Source organism: Schistosoma haematobium, chromosome ZW, assembly GCF_000699445.3.
Source record: "Schistosoma haematobium chromosome ZW, whole genome shotgun sequence".
Classification (NCBI taxonomy): domain Eukaryota; kingdom Metazoa; phylum Platyhelminthes; class Trematoda; order Strigeidida; family Schistosomatidae; genus Schistosoma; species Schistosoma haematobium.
This window is the reverse complement of record NC_067195.1, coordinates 24,554,519-24,581,015: the sequence shown is the minus strand read 5'-3', so window position 1 is coordinate 24,581,015 and position 26,497 is coordinate 24,554,519. Positions and strand designations below refer to the sequence as shown.

The 26,497-nt window shown below is 34.6% G+C and overlaps 1 protein-coding gene across 3 annotated transcripts; it reads left to right on the top strand.

The window, feature by feature from the left end:
• Positions 1 to 757: 757 nt before the first annotated feature.
• Positions 758 to 21,434, top strand: HR96_1 (receptor). Of its 3 annotated transcripts, none has more exons than XM_051210784.1 (5): positions 758 to 1,414; positions 4,164 to 4,281; positions 6,142 to 6,623; positions 14,733 to 15,116; positions 17,582 to 21,434. In XM_051210784.1, exons 1-5 carry the CDS (start codon positions 947 to 949, stop codon positions 18,236 to 18,238), a joined length of 2,109 nt encoding a protein of 702 aa, XP_051070803.1. In that variant the 5' UTR covers positions 758 to 946; the 3' UTR covers positions 18,239 to 21,434. The 3 variants fall into 3 exon arrangements, with proteins under 3 accessions (XP_051070803.1, XP_051070802.1, XP_051070804.1); XM_051210783.1 differs by having other exon boundaries at positions 6,142 to 10,899; XM_051210785.1 differs by lacking the exons at positions 6,142 to 6,623; positions 14,733 to 15,116; positions 17,582 to 21,434 and having other exon boundaries at positions 758 to 1,653; positions 1,706 to 5,091.
• The last annotated feature ends 5,063 nt before the right edge of the window (positions 21,435 to 26,497 follow it).

The window sequence follows — 26,497 nt, the reverse complement described above, 5'->3', positions numbered from 1 at the left end:
CAAACGTCTTCATTCCTGACTTCTGGTTTGGCTGGGTTGGCATACCTCGATTATACAGATGTTACTGGTCCAGGAGCTGTCAAACTGCAAATACTTGTAGCACCTTTAGACTGTATAAAGCCTAAGAGATCTGGCAACGGAAATAATTACTCAAACTCGTATTATCATGTTTTTACCATTTAAAGTATAGTTGAGTTCATGAGTATATGTAAGCTAGAATACCACTGAAAACCCGGAATCACTGGACTGCCGTATTGGCTCATGAGTTCACCTGTTAAAATTACTACAATCTCAACAAATCCCCATTCTTATCATAATTTAAAGCACATCGGGCATTGAGTAAAATGGCTGGATTTCTAACAATCAGGCTAAATCTATATAGAATGGTTCGTGAAGAAACTATTCAAAAGTCTAGGCGTTTTTACCGGAAGATAAGTAGATATAACGTAACTAATCATGTGTATACAGTAGCTTCATGTTTACATCAGGAAATGATACGAATAACTGTGTTCAAAGCTCACACGGTTAATTTGAACGTTAAATTCAGTGCGAATGATCCTTTATCAAACTGGGCATGAAGGACGGATCAATGGGAGAAAAAAAGTCGGATAGTCTATCGAAGTAACTGCTAACCAAATTCAATGGAAATCATGCATCTGATAGGCTATAAATCTCATATTAGGCGGAAAGGGTTTATTATCCTACAATAAAATCTGAAAACTGACTCAAACAACTCGATCAGTTTGCACACGCTTATCACAATGTTATTGTGTGCCAGGCGCGTCCTTCAAGAATTTGCGGTGTTTGTCCGGTCAACCTACTGCTTTACCTAACATGTCACCTTCATAAGCTTCATCACTTCATAATCGAAACAAATAACATCTGTTCAGAATTCGTACCTAGATAGTATTTCAATCCGCTGATGTAAAAAGCCGCTTTTTGTGCAATGGATCCTGGAGCAAATGATTATCCCAGTGGAAACGTGAATTCAAATGTACGGAATAATTCTTTCCGTATTTCTCCTGGAAATCCATTAGATAATTCGATGAATATTAGTGGGCCCTCATCTGTTGGTTACGCAAATAACTCTGGTCACGACAAAGAGGGTTTTCTATGTCTAAATCGTACTCAAACGGATTACGTCCAAAATCATCAATACATCCAGAGTGTCCATAATGATAGCAGTAACAATAGTCATTATTGCGGCAACTTCAACGAGTTCTCTCAGAGTGGTTCTCGGAAACACCCTTTGTCTGGTGTCGTCCGAACCAGAAGACGAAAAGCTGGAATAAGTGAGGAAGAACGTGTTTGTATTGTATGTAGTGAACCAGCATCTGGCTATAATTTTGATCGTTTGACTTGCGAAAGTTGCAAGGCGTTTTTTCGCAGAAACGCACTCAAGCCTAGGGATAAAGTAAGTTTCATACCTATGAATATGCCTAGCTCACACCATTCCTGCTGAAGAATCTTGCAGTATCGATGCCTTTAGTTCCAAAGACTTGTAAATTTAAGGCAAATTACTAGCGAACACAGTTATATGAAGGTATTCACTTATCTATGTCGAGTTTGTGTGTGACTGCTAACAGTTTTGAGTAATTAAGAAAAAAATGTTGGCAATGGGGTTTCCCAGGAGTATTCGAAATTGATCTTATGGTTTGTTGCAATGTATTTAGTCTTAGTGTCCAACGTATGTTTTCGTTTACAGTCCATCATGTCCAGTCATCAATTACTGAACTCTCTATGTGAACTTGTAAAATGGGTTACGAAATAGCTTGTCATATGGAACAATATTCCTGTAGTCTTTTACGTCCGTTAACATTGGAAGGCCGAGACAACTTGCCTTGACTATCCGGAACTGGAAAAGTCTTAATTCACTATTTTGTCTACTGTCTGGTGTTCTAGAGCCGCCTGTATTTTTACTGATTTATAGGCTTTTTGTCAAATAAAATGTATATTGATATGATGGATTGTTGAAGATTATTTCTTAAACACTAGTTATGTCACAAATTAGAACTAATTGTTGGTTGTGGGGACAAAGTTAAGTTTTATAGTTAATGCTTTTCCCACTTGAGAAACCTTGTCACTAATGTCCTTTTCCGGGAAAATTATCTAACTTCTCATGGCTTGATGTCCTACTTGGATACCTCTTAATCAATTTAGGGTAAATAGATGGGATAACCATATTAGTCAGGGACATTAACAAGATACATCGCTTTCTGGACGCTAGGTGGTCCTTTAATAATGTTTGAGCTGAGTTTTTTACTACATGAATCAAAAAATAAATCTTCAGAACTAATTTGTATAGATACCTCAACAATAGGGGCTAAGTTGTGATGATTGACCATATTGCCTACCAGGGGGATCGAGTTAGCCCTCTTGAGATAGTGACTAACAGTCTTAGTGTAAACGTAAAAGTATTATTTGCGTTTAGTCAGTTTGAGTTTCTTTCTGTACGGTCAAAAGGCTCGTCCAAGTTCAATTATATTTAAGTAACTTTTTTTAATGTGCTTTTACAACGCTGCTAAGTTTTTGTGATTACCGATCAGATAGAGTTGAAATTAGGTCTGGTTTCTCATGTCTAACCTAAGTCTTTTACTTATGTGTTACAAACCAAGAATGGGAATTGTTTGGAAAACTTATAGTTTTTCATAACGAGACCGCACTCCAGTAGTACAAGTACATGGCCAGATCAAAATATCTTCAACTAATTTTGTCACAACGGCTAAATAATATCTTCAGTCCTCACACTACTAATGGGATGCGAATCCTAGGGTGCAAATGTTTTGTATTGCAGTTATGGGCAAAGAAAAGTTATTAAGATGTGCTTTTGTAAGTAGCCGAAGGTTCTGGGTTTATTGTTTTAATCTTAGTTTCCTGAAGCTTTATTCATATCATCACCTACTAAACAGTTCTTACGATGTTTCAAATTATACTTGTTGAGTGTTAATTGGTAATAGTGTTTTTTTTCCCAGACGAGAATCTATGGCATTGAAATAAAGTCATACTACATTGTTTATGAATTCAACACCTAATTCACTGGGCTACAACTAATAATGCTTTGTGTAAGTATGTGGAATGTATCAAATGGTTATCAAGTTTTTGTTTGGCTCCAGTTTATAGTGATAGGATTCTGTTCGTTCTTTGAAAATAAGACAAACATATAAAATTAATGGACGGATTAACATGTTTAAATTTCAAAAAATATGGGCAATCGGTCATAATCATCGCTGAGCGCGGCACAAATATGCATTAGCCAAGTTACCACACCACCCACCTAGAACTCTCTGGATACTTATCGGAGTAATTGAGGTAACCCCTACCAACAGGGCTCAAACCAGCAATTAGTAATTTCATATACTGATTCTATATTTTGTTTAAGATGCCCCTAGCTTTCTACCAGCCTTATTCTAGTTAGCGTAACACATGCCTCAACTACCTCCGCCTATGAAAATTCACAAATTCAGCATTTTTACATCGCCTAGTATCCTACTTCTAGTTGCAGTATCGTTTACTTGATCGTCTCATCATCAGTAATCAATGCTTGGAAAATACACTTATCTCTTTCATAGACCATGTATCACAATCATGGAGTAATACAAAGCACACTGTACGTCCGTTTAGTCGCTCTGTGGTTGCAAGATCCACATCTCTACAACACAAGTAAATGAAGTTGGTGAATGTCAGTCTAGCTTTCTTAACCACTGGTGAAATCTTATTAGTTAAGAATCCACTAAGAGGGGTTTGACTTCAAAGATTAGTGAAGTGGCCGGCACACTGAACTATTACACTTCCTGTGATTAGTGTAGACGTTTATGTAAATCGGTCCTGAAGCTACATCTTGCCTTCAGTCGGAGATATATATAAGTTATCCTTGACTTCTACTATATTGTGACTATAGACCTGTTTAAGTAGTACTAAATAATAAATCTAAGCGAATTATTGAGTGGTTTCAAAGTGTTATTTACAATTTAATTACTATGAAATCACAATTACTCGAATAAATCAAGGTAATCATTCCTAAATAATTTCATAATTAGTTGTGGGATTTCTTCTACTCACCTCTTTCAGTGCCATCCTTCATTTTAATATATACTACATTCTTTTTAAGTAATCTTTTTATCCGTCAACAAACGCCTGATAAACACAAATTTCTATTCTTTCAGATAAAAGCTTGTAATCGAGGTGGGGGGTGTGCTATTGAAGGCAATCAACGTAAACACTGCCCTTCGTGCAGGCTTGAAAAATGTTTGGCTGTTGGGATGAAAAGAGAGTTGATACTACGTAAGTGGTGTTTCTAAATTTTTGGAGTGAAAACAGTATATGTTATCCTTATAAAGGAAATGTGGTTCGGTGTGTTCAAGATCTGCCTTTCTCTATTTTCCCAACTTATGCGCAAATAGTGATGAGAGATATTCCAATCTCAAATTTTCCCTTTAAAATTGGTCCTCATGATATCAAGTTCATTCAAATTTAGTTTAAATACATTCAGACTGACTAAAACTCACCATATAAGTGATTTGGATGCACCTAGCAATATAATCAAATAATAAATGATTTAACACTAATATTTTATTATAGGAAAACTGACCATAACTGTGATTAAATAGCATAAGAAAATGAAATCATCGAAGAAAAAATTTCCGTTGAACTGTCTTTATTTTTTCTTAAATGATAGACCAAGTTAGAAAAAATAATCATAGATATGTCTTTTACGCAGAAACGTCACTAACTCTCATTAAAGGCTGAAAACTTGATAATCAGAATGTCACGAAGGAAAGCACCAGTTTTATTTGGCCACTGATATCTCAAGCCATCTGAACCATCACCAGTAAGTAGTTTTGTATTAGTGAAACAATCTTTAAATTTGAGAAAACGCAAATTAACAACCATCTAAAGCTCTGTCAATAATTATTGAAACACTGAAAAACAGTTCAACCAAATGTTGAACAACTGTCCAAATCTGAACATCAAACTCTATTGTTAGTCAACAACGTAGAGTTCTTAAAAAGACCAAAACTGCGAAACATTCGGGTCAGACAAATCGACTCTTACGAAAACTTGAGTCAAAATATGAATTTGGTTGTTTGAGGCGGTATCAGAAGCTTTGTGTTTTCTTCCACTAAACTTATGTTATCGTGATTACCTTGGAAGACTTCTTGCGCACTCCAGCTGCTTAGTGTTTCTCAAACTATGCAAGACACATCGAACATCAAGTCTGTTTTTAGTATGCTGTTTGTTAGAAAGAGGATACCTGTAAAAGATCTCTGTGTAAGGATTTACTTCCTACAGTTATGAAATCTGTTATTTCCAAGCTGTTCATCAGTTCACTAATTTGAAACTCTGTCCCTGAATGATTTTTCTCGTTCAGTACTAACATCGTTTAGTAAGTATCAAGGTCGGGTGACGTAACTAATCCAGATAATAGTTTGTTATTTGTTGTGGATCGACCAATAATATTTAAGAAAAAAACCTTCAGTAAATTATTGCACTTTGGTGCGCTACTCAATTATATACATTGGCCCAAGGCCCATTGTTCAACTGAGTCAAATATGGCCTTAAGTTCATGAAATACAACTAAAGTTGGATGTTGTTTATTGTCCTTATGATCTAAAAGTTGTATGGTAAATATTTGTTCGAAAAATTGATTTTCAGGTTTGAAACTTTCCCAGTTCTATTGAGTTTATTGTTCCCGAACTTCAGCTTAAGATCAAGAACTTTAGAATTTATTAATATACACGTTTGGTCTAACTCATTCCTCTTAGGTTCGCACAAGGGGTTAGCAAGTTACAATGTCAATTGCATACAACTCAACGGCTAAAAGCCAAGATCAGTAGAAACTCCTTTTTGACTCATTTTAGCAACGAGATGTAATTTAAGACAGAAAATAATAGTGTTTACTTTCTTACTGAAATTGTGTCCGTTAATATTCTCCCAGTTCCGTTTCTTCCTAACACTTGTTTCATTCTGTAGCGCATTTATTACCCTCCATTGTACAAAGCTCGACGTTCTAGCTACATGTAAAGCTAAATAAATTGATTGAAAGTTATGGAGCACTAAGTAAATAAGTTATTGTTTTTATCTTAGCTTTTAGTAGTACATCATATAGTTTTTTTCTCAGCTGTTCATTTCTGTTTTTTTTAGCACCTGAAAAACTTGAACAACGAGCTAAACCTCGACGCCGCAAGCACCATTCTCCTCAGGATAGCAGTTCCTCACCTCAGAATTTGTTAACTGGACCTTCTTCAGTTGGCAGTAGTAACACAAATGCTTATCCTCCCTATTTACCATCTCCTTTAACTACATCATCTCACCCACAACATGGATCTAGTCAAACATCTTACAATTCTTCATTCATTTCTGGAGCTAGCAGACCACTACATCTGATAAATCCTGTCAAATTTTCTAGTTATGTGAATTCAACTCATTGCAGTGACTTATCATTAACTACGGATACATTTAATTCCTCTGGTACTTTAGAAACTAAAGAATGTAACTTCCCAAATAGTTCAATAAAAATCCCTGTAATTGGAAAATCCGATGAATTATTTATGCCACCTGTAAATCAAGATCAAAATCTCAATGAGAAATTTTTATCTCTTGAATCATCTCAACAGTCAGATAGTGTAAGTAAAATACACATCATTTGTTCCTATGCATATATACAAAACTGAACCATGTTTTCGAAGATATTTTAGTGATTTTGAAACATGATTAATGAATTTCGATCTCCCAGACCGTTATCTTATCTCAATTAGTATTTCATCATTGCACACACCCAACGCTTTTCACTTTTGAACAGGAGGCTTTTAGATATAACACCGATTGTGCTGCCCCTCAGATCGTTCAATTGCAAGGCTCTCTTCAGAAAGATTGATGTTGAGCCTATTTGTAATGCTTTCACTTGCACACTGTATAATGAAGTGTGGCGTTTTTGTTCTAATTTGTGTTTTTTAGACAGGATACAACGAAATTACAGAGATACTTATAAATTATTGACATTATCCGTTTAATCATATACTTAAGCCTGTCACCCGTCATGGAGGAGCATGGGCTGCCCACCAGCATTCTCCAACCAACTCTGTCCTGGGCAATCTCTTCCAGTTACTGTTCATTCTTTTGATATCTGCCTCTAATTCCCGACGCATTGTGTTTCTTGATCTTACTCTTTTCTTTTTATCTTCATGATTCCAAGTTAGCGCTTGCTTTGTGATGCAGCTTGATTTCTGCAATATATGTCCTGTCCACCTTCAGTGTCTTTTTGACTATAATGCTCCCCTTCACTCTCTTGTTTGCCTCTGTGTATTCACTCTGTGCCTTGATTTTCTCTGCTCTTGTTCGACTGTTGTTCATTGTCTTCTTATCTTTTCTTTCTTGAATCCTGTCCAGGTCATCGATAGAGATCTATTCTTTATGATGACGCGTCTTGTGGCCCACAACTAACACCTTGAAGTTAGTGCTACTTTGATACCTTTCCAGTTGTTCCCCATTGTAGTTTTTTCTCCTTTGAGTAGATCTTGTAAGGTTTGGGACCTGTTAAGCTCGTCGAGTTTGTCAGTATCTCAAAGGAAGATTTTATTAGACATTTGAAATGCTGTTTGTTCAGTGCTTCTTTAGCTTCAGTTTCATCTTGGTCACAATCAGGTGGTGACATCAACATCTGAGGGGAGCATGGGATACATTGGGCAGCTAGGATGCAGCTGGACGATCTGGACTTCGCAGATGATCTGGCTCTTCTATCACACACGCAACAAAAAATGCAGGAGAAGACAACCAATGTAGCAGCAGCCTCTGCAGCAGTAGGTCTCAATATACACAAAGGGAAAAGCAAGATTTTCCGATACAACACAGCATGCAACAATCGAATCGCACTGGACGGAGAAGCTTGGGAGGATGTAAAAGCCTTTACATACTTAGGCAGCATCATTGATGAACAGGGTGGATCTGATGCAGATGTGAAGGCGCGGATCAGCAAAGCAAGAGCAGCATATTTACAACTGAAGGACATCTGGAACTCAAAGCAACTGTCAACCGACACCAAGGTCAGAATTTTCAATACAAATGTCAAGACAGTTATACTGTATGGGGCGGAGACCTGGAGAACTGCGAAAGCCATCATCCAGAAGATACGAATGTTTATTAACCGTTGTCTACGCAGAATACTTCGGATCCGTTGGCCAGACGCTATCAGCAGCAACCTACTATGGGAGAGAACAAACCAGATCCCAGCGAGGGAAGAAATCAAGAAGAAGCGCTGGAAGTGGGTAGGACACATATTGAGGAAAGCACCCAAATGCGTCACAAAGCCATCCCCCACATGAAATCCTCAAGGCCAAAGGAAGAGAGGAAGACCAAAGGACACATTACGCCGAGAAATGGAGATAGAAACGAGAAAAATGCACAAAAATTGGATACAACTGAAAAGGAAGGCCCAGGACAGTGGGTTGGAGAATACTGGTCGGCGGCCTATGCTCCATTGGGAGTAACAGGGGTAAGCAAGTAAGTAAGGTGGTGATCTAAATCTATATCAGCTTCTCTCCTGGTTCTTATGTCTTCCATTGTCCTTATGAACTGTTTAGTGATACAGATATAAATTACCTGGTTCTCCGTGGTGTGATCCGGTGAGATCCATGTAGCCTTGTGTATGCGTTTGTGGGGGAATATTATACCACCTGTAACCATTTTATCGAAGGCACATAAATTTACAAATTTCTCACCATTTTCGTTTCTTTCTCCCAATCCATGCCGTTTAGGTCTTTCATCAGGACGGTTAGGTCTTTTCCTGAGCTCTTCTCTATGATCGATTACAGCCTCTCAGAAAACTGATCTTTATCGTCGTCTTTGCTATCACTCGTGGGTGCATTACACTGAACAACATTCATTGTAATTTCCTCCTTTGTTTTGAAAGACGCTTTGATGATGCTTGATCCATGAGAGTCCCATCCTCTAAGTGCTTCCCGGGATTCTTTGTACGGCAACTTCCTGAGTGTGTGGGGCATTTTCTTCGTGAACGGAGTAAAGTACCATCTCTCTCCAATCTATTTTTTTTGTCCAGCTTGGTTCCAATGGGTTTCACTCATTCGGAGAACTACCACGTAGTATCTACTCACTTCCACAGCAATTTGATTGGTCCTCCTGGTCTCCGACATTGTACAGACACTTCATGCACATGTATTAATTGTTGCTCTGGTTGTTGGAAGGGACATTGACCTCATGACTTCTGAAGAATATAGGCTTTCACCATGAGATGTCATAATTCTTATAAACGAAGGTCCTTCGACCTTCAGGACAGAGTTTAAATTATTCGTTCTGGTTAGCGCTTTTTAGAAAGGCTTTCTCGTACGAGATGAAGTTACTGATTCTTTCCACAACCCTCCTTTATCTGAGCTTGGGACCTGCAGTAACCCTAGAACGTCTACAATCTGATTTAATTCGATAGTATGATAATCCTTATTCCTTATAGTATACATGCATTTATTTAATTATTTTATTTAACAATTTGAGCAAGGTGTTTATAAATTTATGGGCTAATGTTCAACCAACTTAGTAACTGATTATCATTTAAAACTGTCTCATAGATTCTTGATTTGTATATTCCATCTTATGCTTTTATTATTCAATACAGCAGTTGGATAGACCTTTTATGAGTCTGTATTACCTGGTTCCGTTGGTAGCCAATCTTAATGTAGTCAGTAATGTCCATTAATTCTAGAGAAATACCAAGATATTTTGGTCTTTTCTAATCAACCAACATTCTCCTTTGCAGCCCATACATGCACACTATAAGTAAGATTCTTCCTAAATTTCTATCTCTACGCTTAAATGAGTAGGCGCTGAGTAAGATAATATTTTTTCTTGTAATTAGAGTTGTCGCTTACCATAATTGGGTAGTTTTCAGAGCACAATCACAACACAGGTGCCTGTTATCTGTTCACTGTTTTAAAATATGAAAATCACTATTCAATTGACTCTTCTTGGCTCGTCTGTCCAATCAAAAAGTGGATTCTGCTTTTATGGCTACACGTTTGCGGCAATTGTGGTTATTGTGGTTGTACCTCGAGACTACATCCAAGAAATGACGTTCATTCCGACGTAAAACCTTGCGGACCTGTTTAATTGGGTAGATAATGTCGATTGAGTAACTTGGATGTTGTGTATGTACATTTAAGAGAAAATTAATGGAAAAGAATATGACATCAGAAGATACCAGAAAGAAAGCTAATTTTGGGGTGAAAGCAATGAAATATTAGTAAAAGTATGTGGAGAAGTGAGGAAGTTGTTAATTGATTTCGATTAGAAATTATACTATTATCAGCCAGTTAGTTTGCTCTGTAACTTTTAAGTTCAAATCACTCACAATCTTTTCAAAAATACTTGATTTCGTTTTCGTACAGCCGAGTTTATACTTTCAAAAGTGGAATAGTCGAGATGAGGATAATTCGAGACAACGATGTTTATTAACGTAGGCCCCCTCCTCATTGAGGAGGGAGGATATCTGGGAGGGTTGGTTACTCTTTAAAGATTTTACCTTTGTTACATCTATAATTACAACCATTAGTAAGCTTTTCTTCATGAATCAAAAGTTTTCCGATTTCTGAAGATGAGAATGACCTAAATAGGATTAATCATTCACATAAGGAGTCACGTCTAGCATCGGAATAGTTTATGGATGATATTTTAATACAACAAGACATGGTTATACTCCATAGTTTGTGTCATACCGCACTGTTAAATAATTTGACCGCATATTTAAGTTTCCTCTTACACTTAATGATCATATTATTCAGGTAGAAATTTTCAAGCTTTGGAATGGCGGGAATTTGAAACGTTCGGCTTCTGTAAATCTTGAAATTGTAGTGTGAAAACGGTGGTTTAGTGGTTAAAGTACTCGGTTTTCAACCGGTGAGTTTTCAGGCTTAAAGCTCTATCCATCTAATTCTTTTTAAAGAGTCCTCTAGTATCTCTAGCACTCAGGTTTAAAGGTGATTAAAAAACTTGTGTATTATATTGTCCTCGAGAAGTGACTTACACCATTTTTTATAAGTGAGAAGACAAAGTTTGATGTATTTACTCGATATAATTCCAATAACCTGACCATATACTTGTTAACTCATTTCATGTAAAATTGAAATAAACGTTAATCAATAAGGTGTTAGTTGGAAATGCAAGAGAGAAATACGGTATAATATTGAAAGAATGAAACATTGTGATGCCACTCTGGTTAGGATAGTTTAAGCATCACCAGGGCAAATTCAACGGGAGGACAATCTGTTTCTAAACTCACAAAGATCTAGGTTTTCTTGGCACGTAAAGATGTAATCAGGCTTCTCGGAATTTATTGAGTAAAAGCATCTTATCTTTCAAATGGTCTTCGTCTTGTCATTAAGCCTTCATAATTGTTTGAAGTTAGGTTTCCCAAGTATCGGTTACGCCCTCACATTCAAGCTATGAGGTTTCGTTGTAATCAGTTTGCGCTTTTAAGTAGTATTTAGTTTGTAGAAAAGATTTTTAAGGAAGATGAAACCACCCTATTTCACTATCGTTTTTATTTACGTTTAGTGGACACGACATTTAATTCATCTGGCTCTAGCAGCACTCTAGTGATCATGTATGTACCATTATAATAGGTGGTTTCATTTGAAATTTGTACTTTAATAGCTAACAAACTAACGAGTGTTTTATCCTACTACAGTTTCACCAATGTTAATGATATGGAAACGCATTTTGCTATCATTTATTATGGTTTCACATGTCAATTCCTCTTCACCCACTTCGGTTTCGGTAACTCAGTTGTATACCAGCCTTCATGTAAGAGTGACTCAAAGTCTAACGAACGAAATCGAACTTGGTTACTGAGTTTTGTTGACGTATTTTGATATAAACCCATAAGTTTAATTTTCATTGGTTTTAGTTTTGTTGTTTTGCTGACTTTAAAGCATATTTATTGTCATATAATCCAACTCCGAAATATCTTTGTGTAACTTAGGTCAATTAAAACAAAGGTCATTCCAGGTCACAGGAATTATAAACTAGTTTTGAACCCATTCTTCCACTCCCGAGCTATCGTGTGTAAAACTCACTAAAAACTCCATACTAGGTTCTCCGAATATTTTTGAATAGACTATCTATTGCTACTTTTATAAAGATTCTACGCAAATTTTCACAACCTAAACTCACTTAGTATAATTAAAATCTTCCTAAAGATCTACCACAGTCCATTTCAATCCTCTCTTGAGCAGTCAATTTTCCGCTTGAACCAAAAATATTAGTAATTATTTGGATCCACATTTATAACTAATTGATTAATTTTAAGATAACCGTTATTGTGAACTGTTATTTCAAATGAGACAGTATATAGATGTGAAACGGATGTATAAAAAGAATATTGTTTGTAGTCTAGCAAAATGTTAATCTTTTAGTGATACTGACACTTAAGTAGAATTGATCCATCACTGTTAATCACTTTTCGAAGCAATTATTATCTCGAAGCGAAACACCCCAATTACTATGGATAATATTGTTACTGTCTATGTATAGAATAAGCACTAGAAAGCAAGGTGATACTTACAAAAGAAAGTCACGTTAAGACCTCTACCTTTCAAAATTTTGTCTTTCACCAAATATCTTCAGTATAAAGCTGTCGGAACTGATAATTTCTTCATAAAAGTATCCATCGTTCGTGTACAAACTCTTAGTTGAAACCCTGGAGTTTAGCCAGCCATCTACGAGGATTTTTAAATTTGCATATGTTTACATGTTACATTATTATACGAATGGATCTTATATTTCGTTCATCTAAATCCCATAATAAGTTTAAACAGATCAAAACAACAAAGTTTGGAGAATAAAACAGATTTATTCTGTTCCACCACTTCCCATCAGCTGCGAACGGTCTAACAATACAATGACTCATGTAATTCTGAACAAAGGCTTGATATACTTCATTTAGTAAAGTTTATATGGATTTTCTAAGCGGAATCGAAGATCATAATAAGAAATACAGGACACAAAATATATGACCAAACATAGTCAAGATTAGTAAGTAATCTTGGAAAATAATGATCATTAATACCGACTAGAAGAGTTATGTTGTCTTTACTAATGATTATATTTAATGATAAACATATTCTAGTGATATCCTAATGAGTAGAAAATTGTATTTCTGACGTTTTGTGACCTAATATAGGTAAATAAATAACCGAAATAAAATGGACACAACATGGGAGATCACTTAAGAAAAAGGGATTGTGTAATCGTAATGACGATAATAAATGGCTGGAAAATTAGTACCATTTCATTTTTTGTACCTGAGATTTGTTTATGTATGCGGGTTAGGAAAAAAGATTAGAATAATATGTAATGCAGTTTGTGGACACTTTCTGATCCTTTGGGTGCGCCTTATTATTTTTTCCTCCAAATGTGACCTAAACGGCATTCGATAAATGTCGGCATCAGCATACATTATCTATTTTTTAAGGAACACAGTAAACTAAGTATTAGGTTTGGAGTTAGTAAGTGAACTTTCGGCTTTGATAAATAATCTCAGATGCATTACTACAGTATATCACAGAAATGTACAACTTTTCAAAAAGATTTTATTTGAAGTCACTGACCTTTGTACACTACTCAGTCAAAAAGACTGAATAATAGATCGGGACTCAAGCTAATGTGCAAGTTTTCGTCAGTTAAAATCCTTTCGACTTGATCATTATACTCATGCGTATAGAAAACATGTTTATTCTGTTTGGAATAAACTTAGATACTTTTTACAAGTTAGACAAAATCAGTCTTATTACATGTAACCATTCATCTATTTCACTGGCAAACTAGAGGTTTGAAACATGTGTTAAGATATTCCTTGTCATCTTCCTGTATCCATCTACATGTTCAACAGAATAAATACTTTATACTCCCATTTTTGTTCGTGTAATATTTTCCCAACCGTGGCCTTTCATCATCTCGAAAACATATCTTCTCGATTGAACGCTACCTTGTTTTATCTGGTCGTCTTTGATTTTTATATTGGAATCGCCTATCACTAATACTTGTAAAACCGAGGAAACACTGCAATTCCCACGACGCGAAAGTAAAAACACAAAGAATGGTTATAAGTGAAGATTTATCAACTCCAAAACACGACGACTAGTAGAAAATATACTCATTTATATATTGAGTCGTACACTTATTTTGATTAATAATTAGAAGAAAATCACGTATGTTATAACAATTCACTTACTGAGTATAGTTCATGTCAATGGAATACAAGAATATCGTATATTATTACATAATAAAATATCATAAGAGAAAAGAAAAACAATTACTACATTGAGTAATCATTATATTGAATGAAAATGGAATTCATGTTGAGTAAGAATCATAATAAGTAAATCAATCGAAAATTTGTTTGGTTTTCGTGAATTATCAGTTTCGGATATTTTATAGCTTCAATGTTAATCATTTGTTCCCTTCATAATAATAAATTTAGAAGATAAATTGTCTATTTGATTTTTTTAAATCATGATCTTTATAGTGATATAGGACTTTATTTCCCTATGTTTATATCAAGTTTTATTCTACAGCTAGCATTTGCATTACAACTGACGAATATATATGTAATGCAAGTAGGTTTTAGATTCCTATCGTATATGTCATTCACTTTAAACGTATCCTGCAATTCTTTGTGAAAGAGATTTAAAATCTTTTGATTTGGTATTTTTTCGTTTTGTTTTCTTTAGTGTTGTAAAGCACGTCATAGGCTGTGTCTCACACAGTGTCGCAAGTCTAGTGGTCGCACTTTTTGTCAACACCGCAGTTGTCGACTTCGTTCTCGGAAACGTCGACTACGACGACAACGTACTTTGTCTGGGTCTAAATGTTTTCGTTCTCCTCTTATGCATATAACTTCACCGGATCCTCACCTATTAAGTTGTTTGCAAGGTTGTGTTCATCGTATCCGAGAACCATTTACCCCGGATGAACAACTCGAAACTGGTATTGCTGTCACATTGGAACAAGAGTATAATCGAATGGATGCATGCATTCGGAGGATAATACGGGTTGTTAAACAGTTGCCTTATTTTAGTGAAGTTGGTAAACCTGCTCAACTAAGTTTGTTAAGAGTAAGTTTACAGATGTCATTCCATCCACTTTAAATTACATGGTAATTCTCAGTTTCCCATTTTTCACGTTTTATTCTACCACATATATAGTAATAAGTTTTCTGAAAACCTGATGGTGAGTTTCAGTCCTACAGCATATGTAGATGTTAGTTAAGATGGTAAACTTTCTGTTTAAACCTTCATATATTATGTTTCATTCGTACTTACTATCGATTGTTCGACATTATGTAAAGAATAAGTAGAAAATCAGAAACAATATTTAGTCTTGTCTTGTGGCTACTGCTGCACGCTATTATTTCTTCGACTTTTTCCACGATATATATGACTCATTGTATATGTACATAGTTGATTGCTGAATACCGTCTGCTGTGATTTGTTTGCTAAAAAAATATTGATTCAAACACATACCATCTTTAATTGCGACCCCAGTTATCGCATATTTATCGATAGTTTGTACTTTATAATCTGTCTACAAGTTACTAATGTAGAGATCCACGAAGCATGCTGTGTATAATTGTGTTGTTAAATTCATAACTTTTATTGCTCAACATGTGGTTACACGTTTTGAGGTTTGTTGTACACAATCGGAAATGTTCCGTGTAACATTTCAAGAGCAGTTCAGAAGTCGAAAATGTTACAAGTAGTTTGTAATTCAGCTCCTAGATGTAGAAGTGAAGGGAATAAATTATGGGATATATTGTCTTCTTCCTCCTAACAACACTATTTTCGGAGTCCTATGATCAGACTAATTATCTTTACTCAAAAATACCCAGATTGTGTAACCAAATTTATGAGGATTTAATTGGTAAATTTGTCGTATATTTTTATCATAATCATCAAGCACTTGTTCGTAGACTATGGTATGTATAAATAGCTTCTTTAAAAACCACGACCAAATGGTACCGGCTGATTGTTATAACGTAAAGATATCAACTTACTCAACTGGAACTTGGGTATGAACCACACTTTAAGTATGAGGGCTAACTGCACTGTCTGATTGCTCTAACCGAAGTAAATTGTTACAACTTAAAATCTGTTAATTAGTTAGCGATTTCAATTCTGTTTGGTACATAAATCATAGCCTTCAGGAGTTTTCGACAAGAGTCGTCATCCTTACAAAACTTGGTAACATGGAATTAGTTCTTAGCTGTCAGTCGATCTTCAATAGTTCTGTAATTGATTTTTGATGAAAGTTAGCTGAAGGCAGATTTATTCGTTTCCATAACCAATTTAAGTAATAAAACTGTTTTGCTGATAATCAAATTAACTCACTATTCTGAAATTATAGATTAACCTTAAGTAAATAAGTACTATTGTAATCAATTATAACGAAAAGTATAAATTCAGTCAAACTATGTAAGTAGACATTTTTATGCACACCGACCCGTGATTGCCAGCTTATCGCTTTTTATCCTTTTTCATTATCATAGTTATCAATGACCTTAATCAGATCAAAAGAGCAGGTCACTATAATTCACCGTTCGATAAAATTGTATCGATTTTGTCTATTTGTCAACTGCCAAATTACATTAATTGTAGGTAGATTATATTTCTTATTACAATTAGTTTAGAATTGGTTCATAGTTAATTGATTGGTAATTATTTTATATTTCAATTGTAAAAGTCCTGTATATTAGTTAAGAGTAGTGGTGAATGACTGATTGAAAATGAGTATTTCTACAATTTTCTCTTCTCAATTATTCCAAATATCACGGTTATAATAAATTTACAGTCCGTCTCATGCTAACAGCTTTAAAACTAACGTCAACATGTCATATTTTTTACAATACATATGTATAGTAATTATATCACTCACTAGAAAGTATTCAACTCTAAATGAAGGCGTCTTCGTGCCCAAATATTAATTACGATTTTACTGATAGTGAGCACAGTCCTGTTTCTGTAATTCTGTTGCTGGGCTTCAAGTTATCTTTCCCTATATATTCAGCAGTCTTTTGAATATGTATAATGAGGCTGATAGCATATGACTAAGTAATAGATACAACTCCCACATATATTTTAGAGGAAAGATTATATTTTATACACCATAGAATAAATTCTCTATTCGAAAGTAGTTCAAGTTCCAGTAGCCTTTCAGTATGGTTTGCCAGACCCACTTTTTGGTAGTTTATTTGATCTTATATGGGCTCTCACAGTACTAGAGGTGATAAATTTGGTATTTACGGTAAATGTTGCCCTACTCGAATAACCGATTATAGGCCTTCAGTTTGTGCAGTTTTTTTTAACTTCATCTTCAGTAAAGTCTATGTACTTCTCTTTGATTTGATTACAGTGAGCCAAAGAGTTCTTCGGAATGTCACAATTCTATATTAACATTTTCATTGTGGTACCAATGTATGTACAGAGTATTATAACTTGACATTTTATTTAGTATAGTTATTTCCGAATGATTTATTTTATATATAATTAAGTGATTATTGTCGTATTTTGTTATCTTTATATAGACAAACATTTACGGATTGATTGTACTATATTCGTCTTTTTTCTTCGAACGTGATATTCGAAAATTAAGATATCCTGTATTACAAACTGATGGTCAGTTAACCACCGTAACAGTTCCAATGCTGGATGAAGTAGCCACTCCTAGCACCTCTTTGAATGATCCAGACAATGTGATCTCTGGATCATGTTCTAAATTGCTTCAAAGTAATAGTTTCCGATCATTTTCACGTTGTCGTTCTAATCAAGCAAACTATGCTATGGGTTTACGTGAAGAATTTGAATTGTATAAATCGAATACCGTCGCTGCTTTTGATCATTTAGATGAGTTAGTTGGTTCAGACGATATTCTTCGAATGTCTGTTTTAGCCATCAAACTATTCTCTGATAATTCTCTTTCTGAAGATCTACGTCCTCCTGTGTTTGCCGCTAGACAGGCCTATACTTTATTTCTTTGGAATTATATTCGTTGGCAAGCAGGCTCTAAACGTGTACGGTCTGCCACCGAACTTTACGCCCGTATCTTAATAGCTTTTATTGATTTACGAACCCTGGAAATTCGTATGACAGAATTCGCTAAACTACTCAGTTTAGATGGCCTCAGTCCATTAATGCGTGAGGTTTGTAGTCAACGAAGCAATTTAGGCTCAACTTCCGCATAAAACTTTATAAGCAATCAAATATTCGTTAAAAGTAACAACGATGTGTTATCCGAAATAAACAGTTTATCTACAACCTTCCTTTTATAAACTTATTCTGTATAGTATGAACAACAACATTTTGTTTCGTTTTGATTTATTATTTGTGTTGGGAAAAAGACAAAAATGATTAAAATTTGCATATTATATTATTATTGTATTCATAGAAAGTGAATAGTTGTACACCATTACTAACACAATATCTGTTATTACTGTTTACTTAACTTTTAATACTGCAACTATTACTACTACTTCAACTACTTATTGGTCCGTCTTTCGTCTAATAATATAAGAAATGAATTGATCTCCTTTCTTTGAGTTCAGACTGTGTAGAAATGAAATCTATTTGGTAACTGTGATTGTGCACTAATCTGTAGGTCTTTTTGTATAAATGTGTGTCCACTGGGCACTGGTATTTATACATTCATCATTGTGATTGCAAAAATAATTAACAATTCTATTTCGGGAGTGTTGTTGTGTTTTGTTCCTTTTTATTACTGGCTAAAAGAATGAAGTAGAGAAGTAGTGTTTTCACATTTATTTATTTATAATTTTAACAAGATTCTGTATTTGATGGGTTATGTTTTTTTGTCCTGTTTAGTATTTTGTTTATGTTTGCTTTTACGTGTTCCAATTTCCTGTTTATTCCCACTACATCTTATCTACAATTCTACCCGACTATCCACCTTCTTGAGCTTATGCTGTACTCACTATACTCCTTGTGTTAATCTTAAACAGGTAATTAAGTATTCTGTAAACAATAGATGCTTTTGTTATAACTACCTCAGTTTGCAGTGATGTTTGTAATGGTACTATACTACCCAACAGTAAACGTATATTTATGTAAAGTGCTAGTCAATTAGGTTATTTGGACATTATATAAATCGTAATACTAATAATAATTTATTTGCTTTCAATTTCTCTTTTTAAAGTATAAATATTTATATAAACTATAAAATATGTGTTCCCTTCAAATATATATTTCTCACCTATTTGTTCGTAGTTTTATTGGGTAACTCCGTCGTAACAAAGACAAGTGTTTGCGCTACTGCTTAATTCGAAAGGATTCATAGATTCTCCATTTAAGTATATATGATATATTATGATATTCAACTTGTTTGCTCTATGACATGGGGATTTACAGTTAGATTTGGGAGGTAATTCGATTCAAGTTGAGTTTGCTTTGACGATTCATAAGAAAACGTTTTGTCATTTGAATGTTAACAATCGTGAATCGGTCACACTACTCGCGATTTTATTATCAAAAGGACGAAATATGAAAAAGAATCACAAACGATAGCATACCAGAAAGGGATAAATGTATCAAGTATCATCAATTACCTGTGTGTTCATACGGAAAATTATTCATTACTGAAATAGATTTAAAGTCATATCACGTGTATTAAGTATCGTCAAACCTAAGACTATGAGAATGTTGCTTCTCATTTACGTTATGAGTAATAATTTGGTAATGCAATTACTCTTCAATCATGACACTAAATGTCATGATCTTAAATAGTTTAGTCTTAACTCTTAGGAAACTTAGCGCATACGTACTGTTTCCCTTTTGTACCATCAGTAAATTATACTTAATCTCTACCTTGTGTTCGTTGAATTTGTCCATACATATTTATTAGTTAATTCGCTTCTTGAGTCTAAATTATGCTTACTCCTTACTGTTCTAAGATTAGGAAAGTAACTAATCTATAAAGTATTCTATACTCATTGGAAGCATATCTTACGATGTATATATTGTTTCTCTGTTTGATTCAGTCGGATTGAATTAAAAGACAATTTGTTGAGGAAGACACTATATGATACAGGCGTGTGAGCTAGTCATTATTTTGCAGAATAGTGTACTCTTATTCTCATACTTGCAATTATAATTTGGCAAATTGTTGAATAAGAAATTGATCTGTGTTAAACACAGTAGTTTCTTTCCGACATTTTGGCTTACGCCTTGATAAATGAAACGTTTTGACGGAAATATTGAATTTGGTAGCTAAACGTGTACCTCTCTGTTAATCTCATTTATTTTGAAAGAAACGCCTTTGGGTGGTATAGCAGAAGACATCAACTGGTCTGTCTGAAGAAATTTAACCTCAGATTTTCATAAAAGCGATATAAGCGAAAACACCTTTTCAACAGCACTTAAGAAATATCAATGAACAGAAAGTAAAGAAGATATCATTTTTTTGTTTTAGGAAGTTAATGTAAATATTATTTCGTGTAAATTTATTTATGCACATATTGTACATGATTCATAATTTCTAAGATATTCTGATTAGAAACCATCTTAGATGATGTAAGATAAAATTTTCTCAGTTCTGATACGAAAACTATTTGTAACTCAGAAAGCTCAATATTAAAGCACTCAGCTCTATAGTGCCTAGTATCTCCTCTGTGGTTATCAAATGATAACATCTTTTTATCATAATTAGACACACACACCCCCAAAGAAAAGAAAGATCGTTCAAGGTAAATATTCATGACAAATTTTATCAAATTCATTACATACATTTAAATCGTTGTATAAAGTATATGGTCTACTACATAAATTGAAATGTTTCAGTATTGGTTCTTGATTAATAATCCAAATATATTTATCTAGTTTTTAGCTTATTAATTCCGATTGTTTTCTTTTTAACAGTTAATTATTATTAATAAATACAAACTTCCAGATATGTGATTTTGAAGGTTTATACTTCGATCTAGTGATAAATACAAATACTGACTTATCTCCAGCGTAGGTGATACACTTACTACTTGCAATCAACTGAAGTAGATAAATTTAATTTCCCTTTACCTATTTGCATTGTTGAACAAGTAGATGTAGTTTTCTAGTATTCTGAATATAAATACATTGCAGTGCAGCTGATAACTTTCGTCATAATTACTTATGTTTTAGCTGGTATATATACAAAACCTTATTGCGCAATTTGACTTGTAAATACCTTTATGTTTTGTAAAGATTCAATTTCTACTTGAAGATGATTTTACCAAACAATAGTCTTAAGCATTATATCAAACTGTTGGGATATTCAGGGAAATATCCCAAAAATTATCCTGTTAAGCCTAATGCTATCCTTGGACATGAAATGGTATCTTATTGGTCAATATTTATTTAACGTGTTATTTTCCTGTTGGCCAATATTGTACAATGTTATTTTCTATTTTGTGGTACGTTGTAGTTTGCTTGACTGGTATATAAACAAAGTATGTTTGAAATATAATGATTCATATATCCGAGGCTGTGACTTGTGTTCTGGACTCAACTGGCTGGGCTAGACAGGGAAGCGGGGCCAATCAGAACCCTAGGTCGTTCTACGTGTTTGCGCGTCTTTGGTCCGATCAGTAATTCGCTACCCCCTTAATCCGCAGCATTACTTTTCACAGTTATAACACAAACATTATTTCAATATTTAACTTGCTGGTTTTTTGAAACCATTATATTTCAGATGAATATAATATTTTACTGAAATCAATATCACATTCATAAAACAGCTTTATGACCATAATAAGTGACATTTTTTTACTTCGTTTATAACCAATTAACAATCTACTTTTGATTATTCCTGGAATTGAAACTTTGAAAACTTCTATGTTGACCGATTGACAATCCATTCTAATCAACATATGATTACTAATATTTGAATTGATAACTCTAAACAGACTGAGTAATGGGCACATTGTTTATAACTGAGAGAAAATTACATAAACATATATAATATGCAGTGAATAGGAAATTTATTTATCATTTAATTGTTTTCCGATTAAATGTTTCATTTAATTCATCCATCTAATTAGAGCGTATTTTATAGGTTTTTTGTCGACATCTATAACTTACCTAATGATATTATATTTAAAATGAGATCGTTTGTCATTTTAATGATATGAGCATGAAAAATTTAGTATTAGATAGTTGGAGGTCAATTGTAGCTTTAGTAAGGTAGCATGTTTATTAGTGTCTTGCGCTGAGATAGTATATTCATATTTTTATGGTTTATTAGTCGGTGAGAACAAGCATAAACAGGCAATGTACCAACACCTGACTAAGCAATATTCATACACTGACTACTGATTTATAAAGACTTTTTGGTAAAAGAAATGACTTATGAAGGTTGGTTGTGTTGAGAATGAAACTAATGCCATGTTTTAGAAATCTTTATCTAAATTTCGTAAAAGATATTTACATAAATGTGTCGAGTATATGAACTATATATATTACAGGGTTGGCTTCCAGAAGCACGACAAAGCCTCTAGAAGCTCTAAAGAAGCCGAAGAGATTCTATCCAACCAGAGTTTGATAGAGCTTTCTAGAATATCAACGTGGCATGCTACGATTGGACGATAGCATAATTCGCCTATTTGCAAATTGACTGGGTTATAATGGTGTTGAAACCAACGCTAATAACTATAAATACCCATGTTTTTATGTACATTCTTGATTCTCACACGATAATCACTTCTCCTGCTTCTTCCGTACTCTAATTTGCGGCTGTGCGGTTTTACGCGTTCGAGTACCCTTAGTTGTGTATCATATTCTGCCGTAATCAAGTAGAGGACGTTATATATATGATCAACGAAACTTCCAATTGCTTGATATTTTAGACCTGGGCAACTCATAGTTTTCTCCCTGTTACTGTCTGGAGATAAACACTAACAAAAGCCGTCATGTTCAATGTCTGTCCAATAAACGGAATGATTCGATGATAACTATCATGATCTGCTGATATATTGAAAGAAAATCGAGCCTGGTGTACCTATCACATCCCTGTTTGATACTCGCCAGTCTGCACCCTCAATCCTACATGGAATCGGATTGAGTACACATGGAGTTCGCAGCATCTGGAGCCATAAACACACCTAGACCAATATTCTGTTATTTGTGTAAAGTTGTTTATCTATTCTGACTTCAAACAGACTAGACTTGGAACAGCTTCTCAAATCTCCGAAGGAATCAACCTATTCACGTTTTTTTCCAAACACGTCCTGGATTGTCATTTAACACAGAGTAGACGTAAAAGGCGAACCCAACAGATTTGTATTTCAATCGAAAATTCTAGGAGACCATATCTTCTCAATAACTAAGCTTAAATACTCCTGAGGGACAGAAAGAGAGCTTTCGAGTAAACTATCAGAGGGCGAAGTCGCTTTAAACTATAGGTAAACAGTGAAGATATGTAAAATAGTTAGAATTTGACATTTCCCGAAAACATCCTGGTGATCGTCGTCAACTCTTCTTACAGCCTTACATGACTAGGTCAAAGTAGATCATCTGTACTATCATTTAGCTATTTAGCAATCAAGTACGGAATAGCATTCAAAAATCTTTTTTGGAATTCAATACAAGAAATGATGACGTGTTTGAATAGAAAAGGCTTTATATTGCAACTTGACGGCTTGTTTATTTTCTCTCATTTGTCTTGAAAGTCGACTGATGCAAAAATGGATAATCCTCTTGGTGTTAGTTTCCAACACCTTGAAAAATAATATAAACGATGTGGATTCTCTCCCAAACATATTAATAATTTGTTTTGAAGATTATTATGCATTTTGTGATGACGGTGGTTTTCATGATGAATCATACGCCTGAATAATCAAAAACAGATAAGCTTCAATGCCCTATTGTCTCACAGTTAGGGGAGCTCTAGACATCAAAGCCATACAACGTGGAAGTCAAGAAATCTAAAACATATGGCAGGGACATCATCTTTAAAATACAATTCATACTTTCCGAATCCATACAATATTGGTAGTATAGTAACTAATACATTGATAGGAAGATTACGGAAAATTCATCCCAATGAATACTTTGGATATCCTAATTACTATTCATTTTAGTGGTTTGAGAGTAGATTTGAATAATGTGTGGTATCGCGTAGGTCTATTCGTATATATCTAACCTTTAAAGTAGTTCTCGCTCATGTATTGGTAAATGATACTTGTCTAACCCACAATCCGCTGTGGAATTTAGAATAAACGACATATTAAACGAATCTGAAAACAAAGACCTAAGTGACTGGATTATTTATCTAGTCATGACTGCCGATATTTCGAAGACTGAGGATTAATTACTAGAATAAAGTATGGATAAATGACAAACTGTCATTTAGCAGTTATTATCATCAGTTGGTAATTCCTTTATATTCTTGTTAGACAAGTGTTTCAACAGTTGAGAGTTACCAGTAGTATGAAACTTTTCTAGGTATTTTTTCGAGGACGTCGATAATTGCCAGCCTTCATAGTAAGACAACACGCCATAAACTGAGCACATCTACACTTTTTCGAAAGTGTCTCTGTTAAAGTAAAATCATCATTTCTATAAACTAACAGGGGTGTCAGAAAAGATCAATACGTTACGTTCAGATGACTGAATCCAATTTTTCCACAATCACTTCCCTTTAATACTCTTCTTATTTTAAAATTACTAATCTAGAACTAGTGACCATAGTTAACATCTAGTAAAGATATGCTTCGGAAGGTAATTTTGGGAGTAATCTTTTCATGTGAGAAAAAGGTATGAAGGCTTATAGTAGTAGTGTTCGAAGAAGTCTCAGTTTTTATAATAACAGATCTACATCCCAATAACGGAATTATACTCTAGTATGACATTTGACAATTAAGAGTATAATTGCGTGTAACAATTCTGGATGCGTGAAAAAAAGACCTTAGCATAAGAATGAAGTGAAATCTCAACGATATCGATGTATCCAAAGCAGGCAAAATAGACACAATATTTAGATAAAATGAATTCGGTCAACAGTAAACTTTCTTGCACCTCTTACCCCTCGTGGAGAGGCATAGGCCACTCACCAACATTCTCTATCCGACTCTGTCCTGGGCAATCTTCCCCAATTTCTATTCATTCTCTTGATGTCTACCCCTGATTCTGGACGCTGTTTTTTGGTCTTACTCTTTTCTTTTTCTCTTCACAATTCCAAGTTAGGGCTTGCCTCGTGACGCAGTTTGATCTCTGCAATGTCTGTTGTAGCGAGCTCATTCATCTATTTTATTGTCTACTTGCTGTAATTCAGACATTTAAACTATTATGTAAATTTACATGTGATTCTGATTGCATGTACGTCTACACATCAATCTTCCCATTGGTTGCAAACACAGGCTAACAACAATTCATCCACAATTGATTAACACTCACAAATATACATCGATTTTCAACACAAACCCACTCACTCGTTTCTCTGTGCGCTTGCGGATTTTTATTATTCACTAACAATAAACTATTTTCACAACTGGTGCTAGGGCTTTTGAATAATATCGAGTCAATTCATAATACTACTAGAAGATTGAGCCTGCGTAATCGCTCCGTTAACGAGTTACTATTTATCGGAGTCAGATATATAGGAAATTAGCCACTGTAATATCCTACCCAACTTTAGCGTTCTCCAAGTTTCATCCCCATACAACAGAAATGTCTCGATGTTCGTGTTGAAGATTCTGACTTTGATGTTTGCTATCATTTGAGTGCATAGCACTGGATAATATTCACTGCGAACCCTTGCTTTTTTTAAAGAATGCTGCGATGATTACGAATAGTCAGCAGTAACTGGTGAAGAATTCTAATTTACTCAGATTTCTCGTTTAACGATTACATGGATGTTTCTTCACTGTCGCGATATCTGTATTACTCATTAAAGTCCTTAATATACTAACCTCACCTCATACTATTTGTACAAGTTCTTAGTTAAGTGATAGTCGGAATGATGGCGTTAGCAACATACAACTACTTTCCTATAATATTTAGTAGAAACCTCGTGATGGATCATCTTATCTTAACTAAATCTTTAGATGGGAGATGTAGGTTGATTCTAACATCTTGACTTTGTGCAACTCGTACTGAGCATAATTTGATGTCAAGAAACCACTCGATTGTAACCTACATGTGTCAAAAAGCTAGTAAATAATTTAAATACTGTTTGCAGGATTTACGATATAACGGTTATTTTAATCTATGTGATATCTTCAATTCGCCCGTTCAAGGAGAATGAATTTGACCACACCACAAACTAAAAGCCAGGTGGTACTTAGCTTACTCCAATTCGACTTTTGAAATCCACATTCTGGCAGGGGTAGTTCGAATTGTTGGTGTGACTTAGCAGTTATTTTAGTGGAGTTCGAGCTCGAAGTGTTCAGAAAGGCAAAACTGATAACACCAAAGGGATGTACGTTAAATTTCACTTTCCTAAAAGAACAAAATGCAAT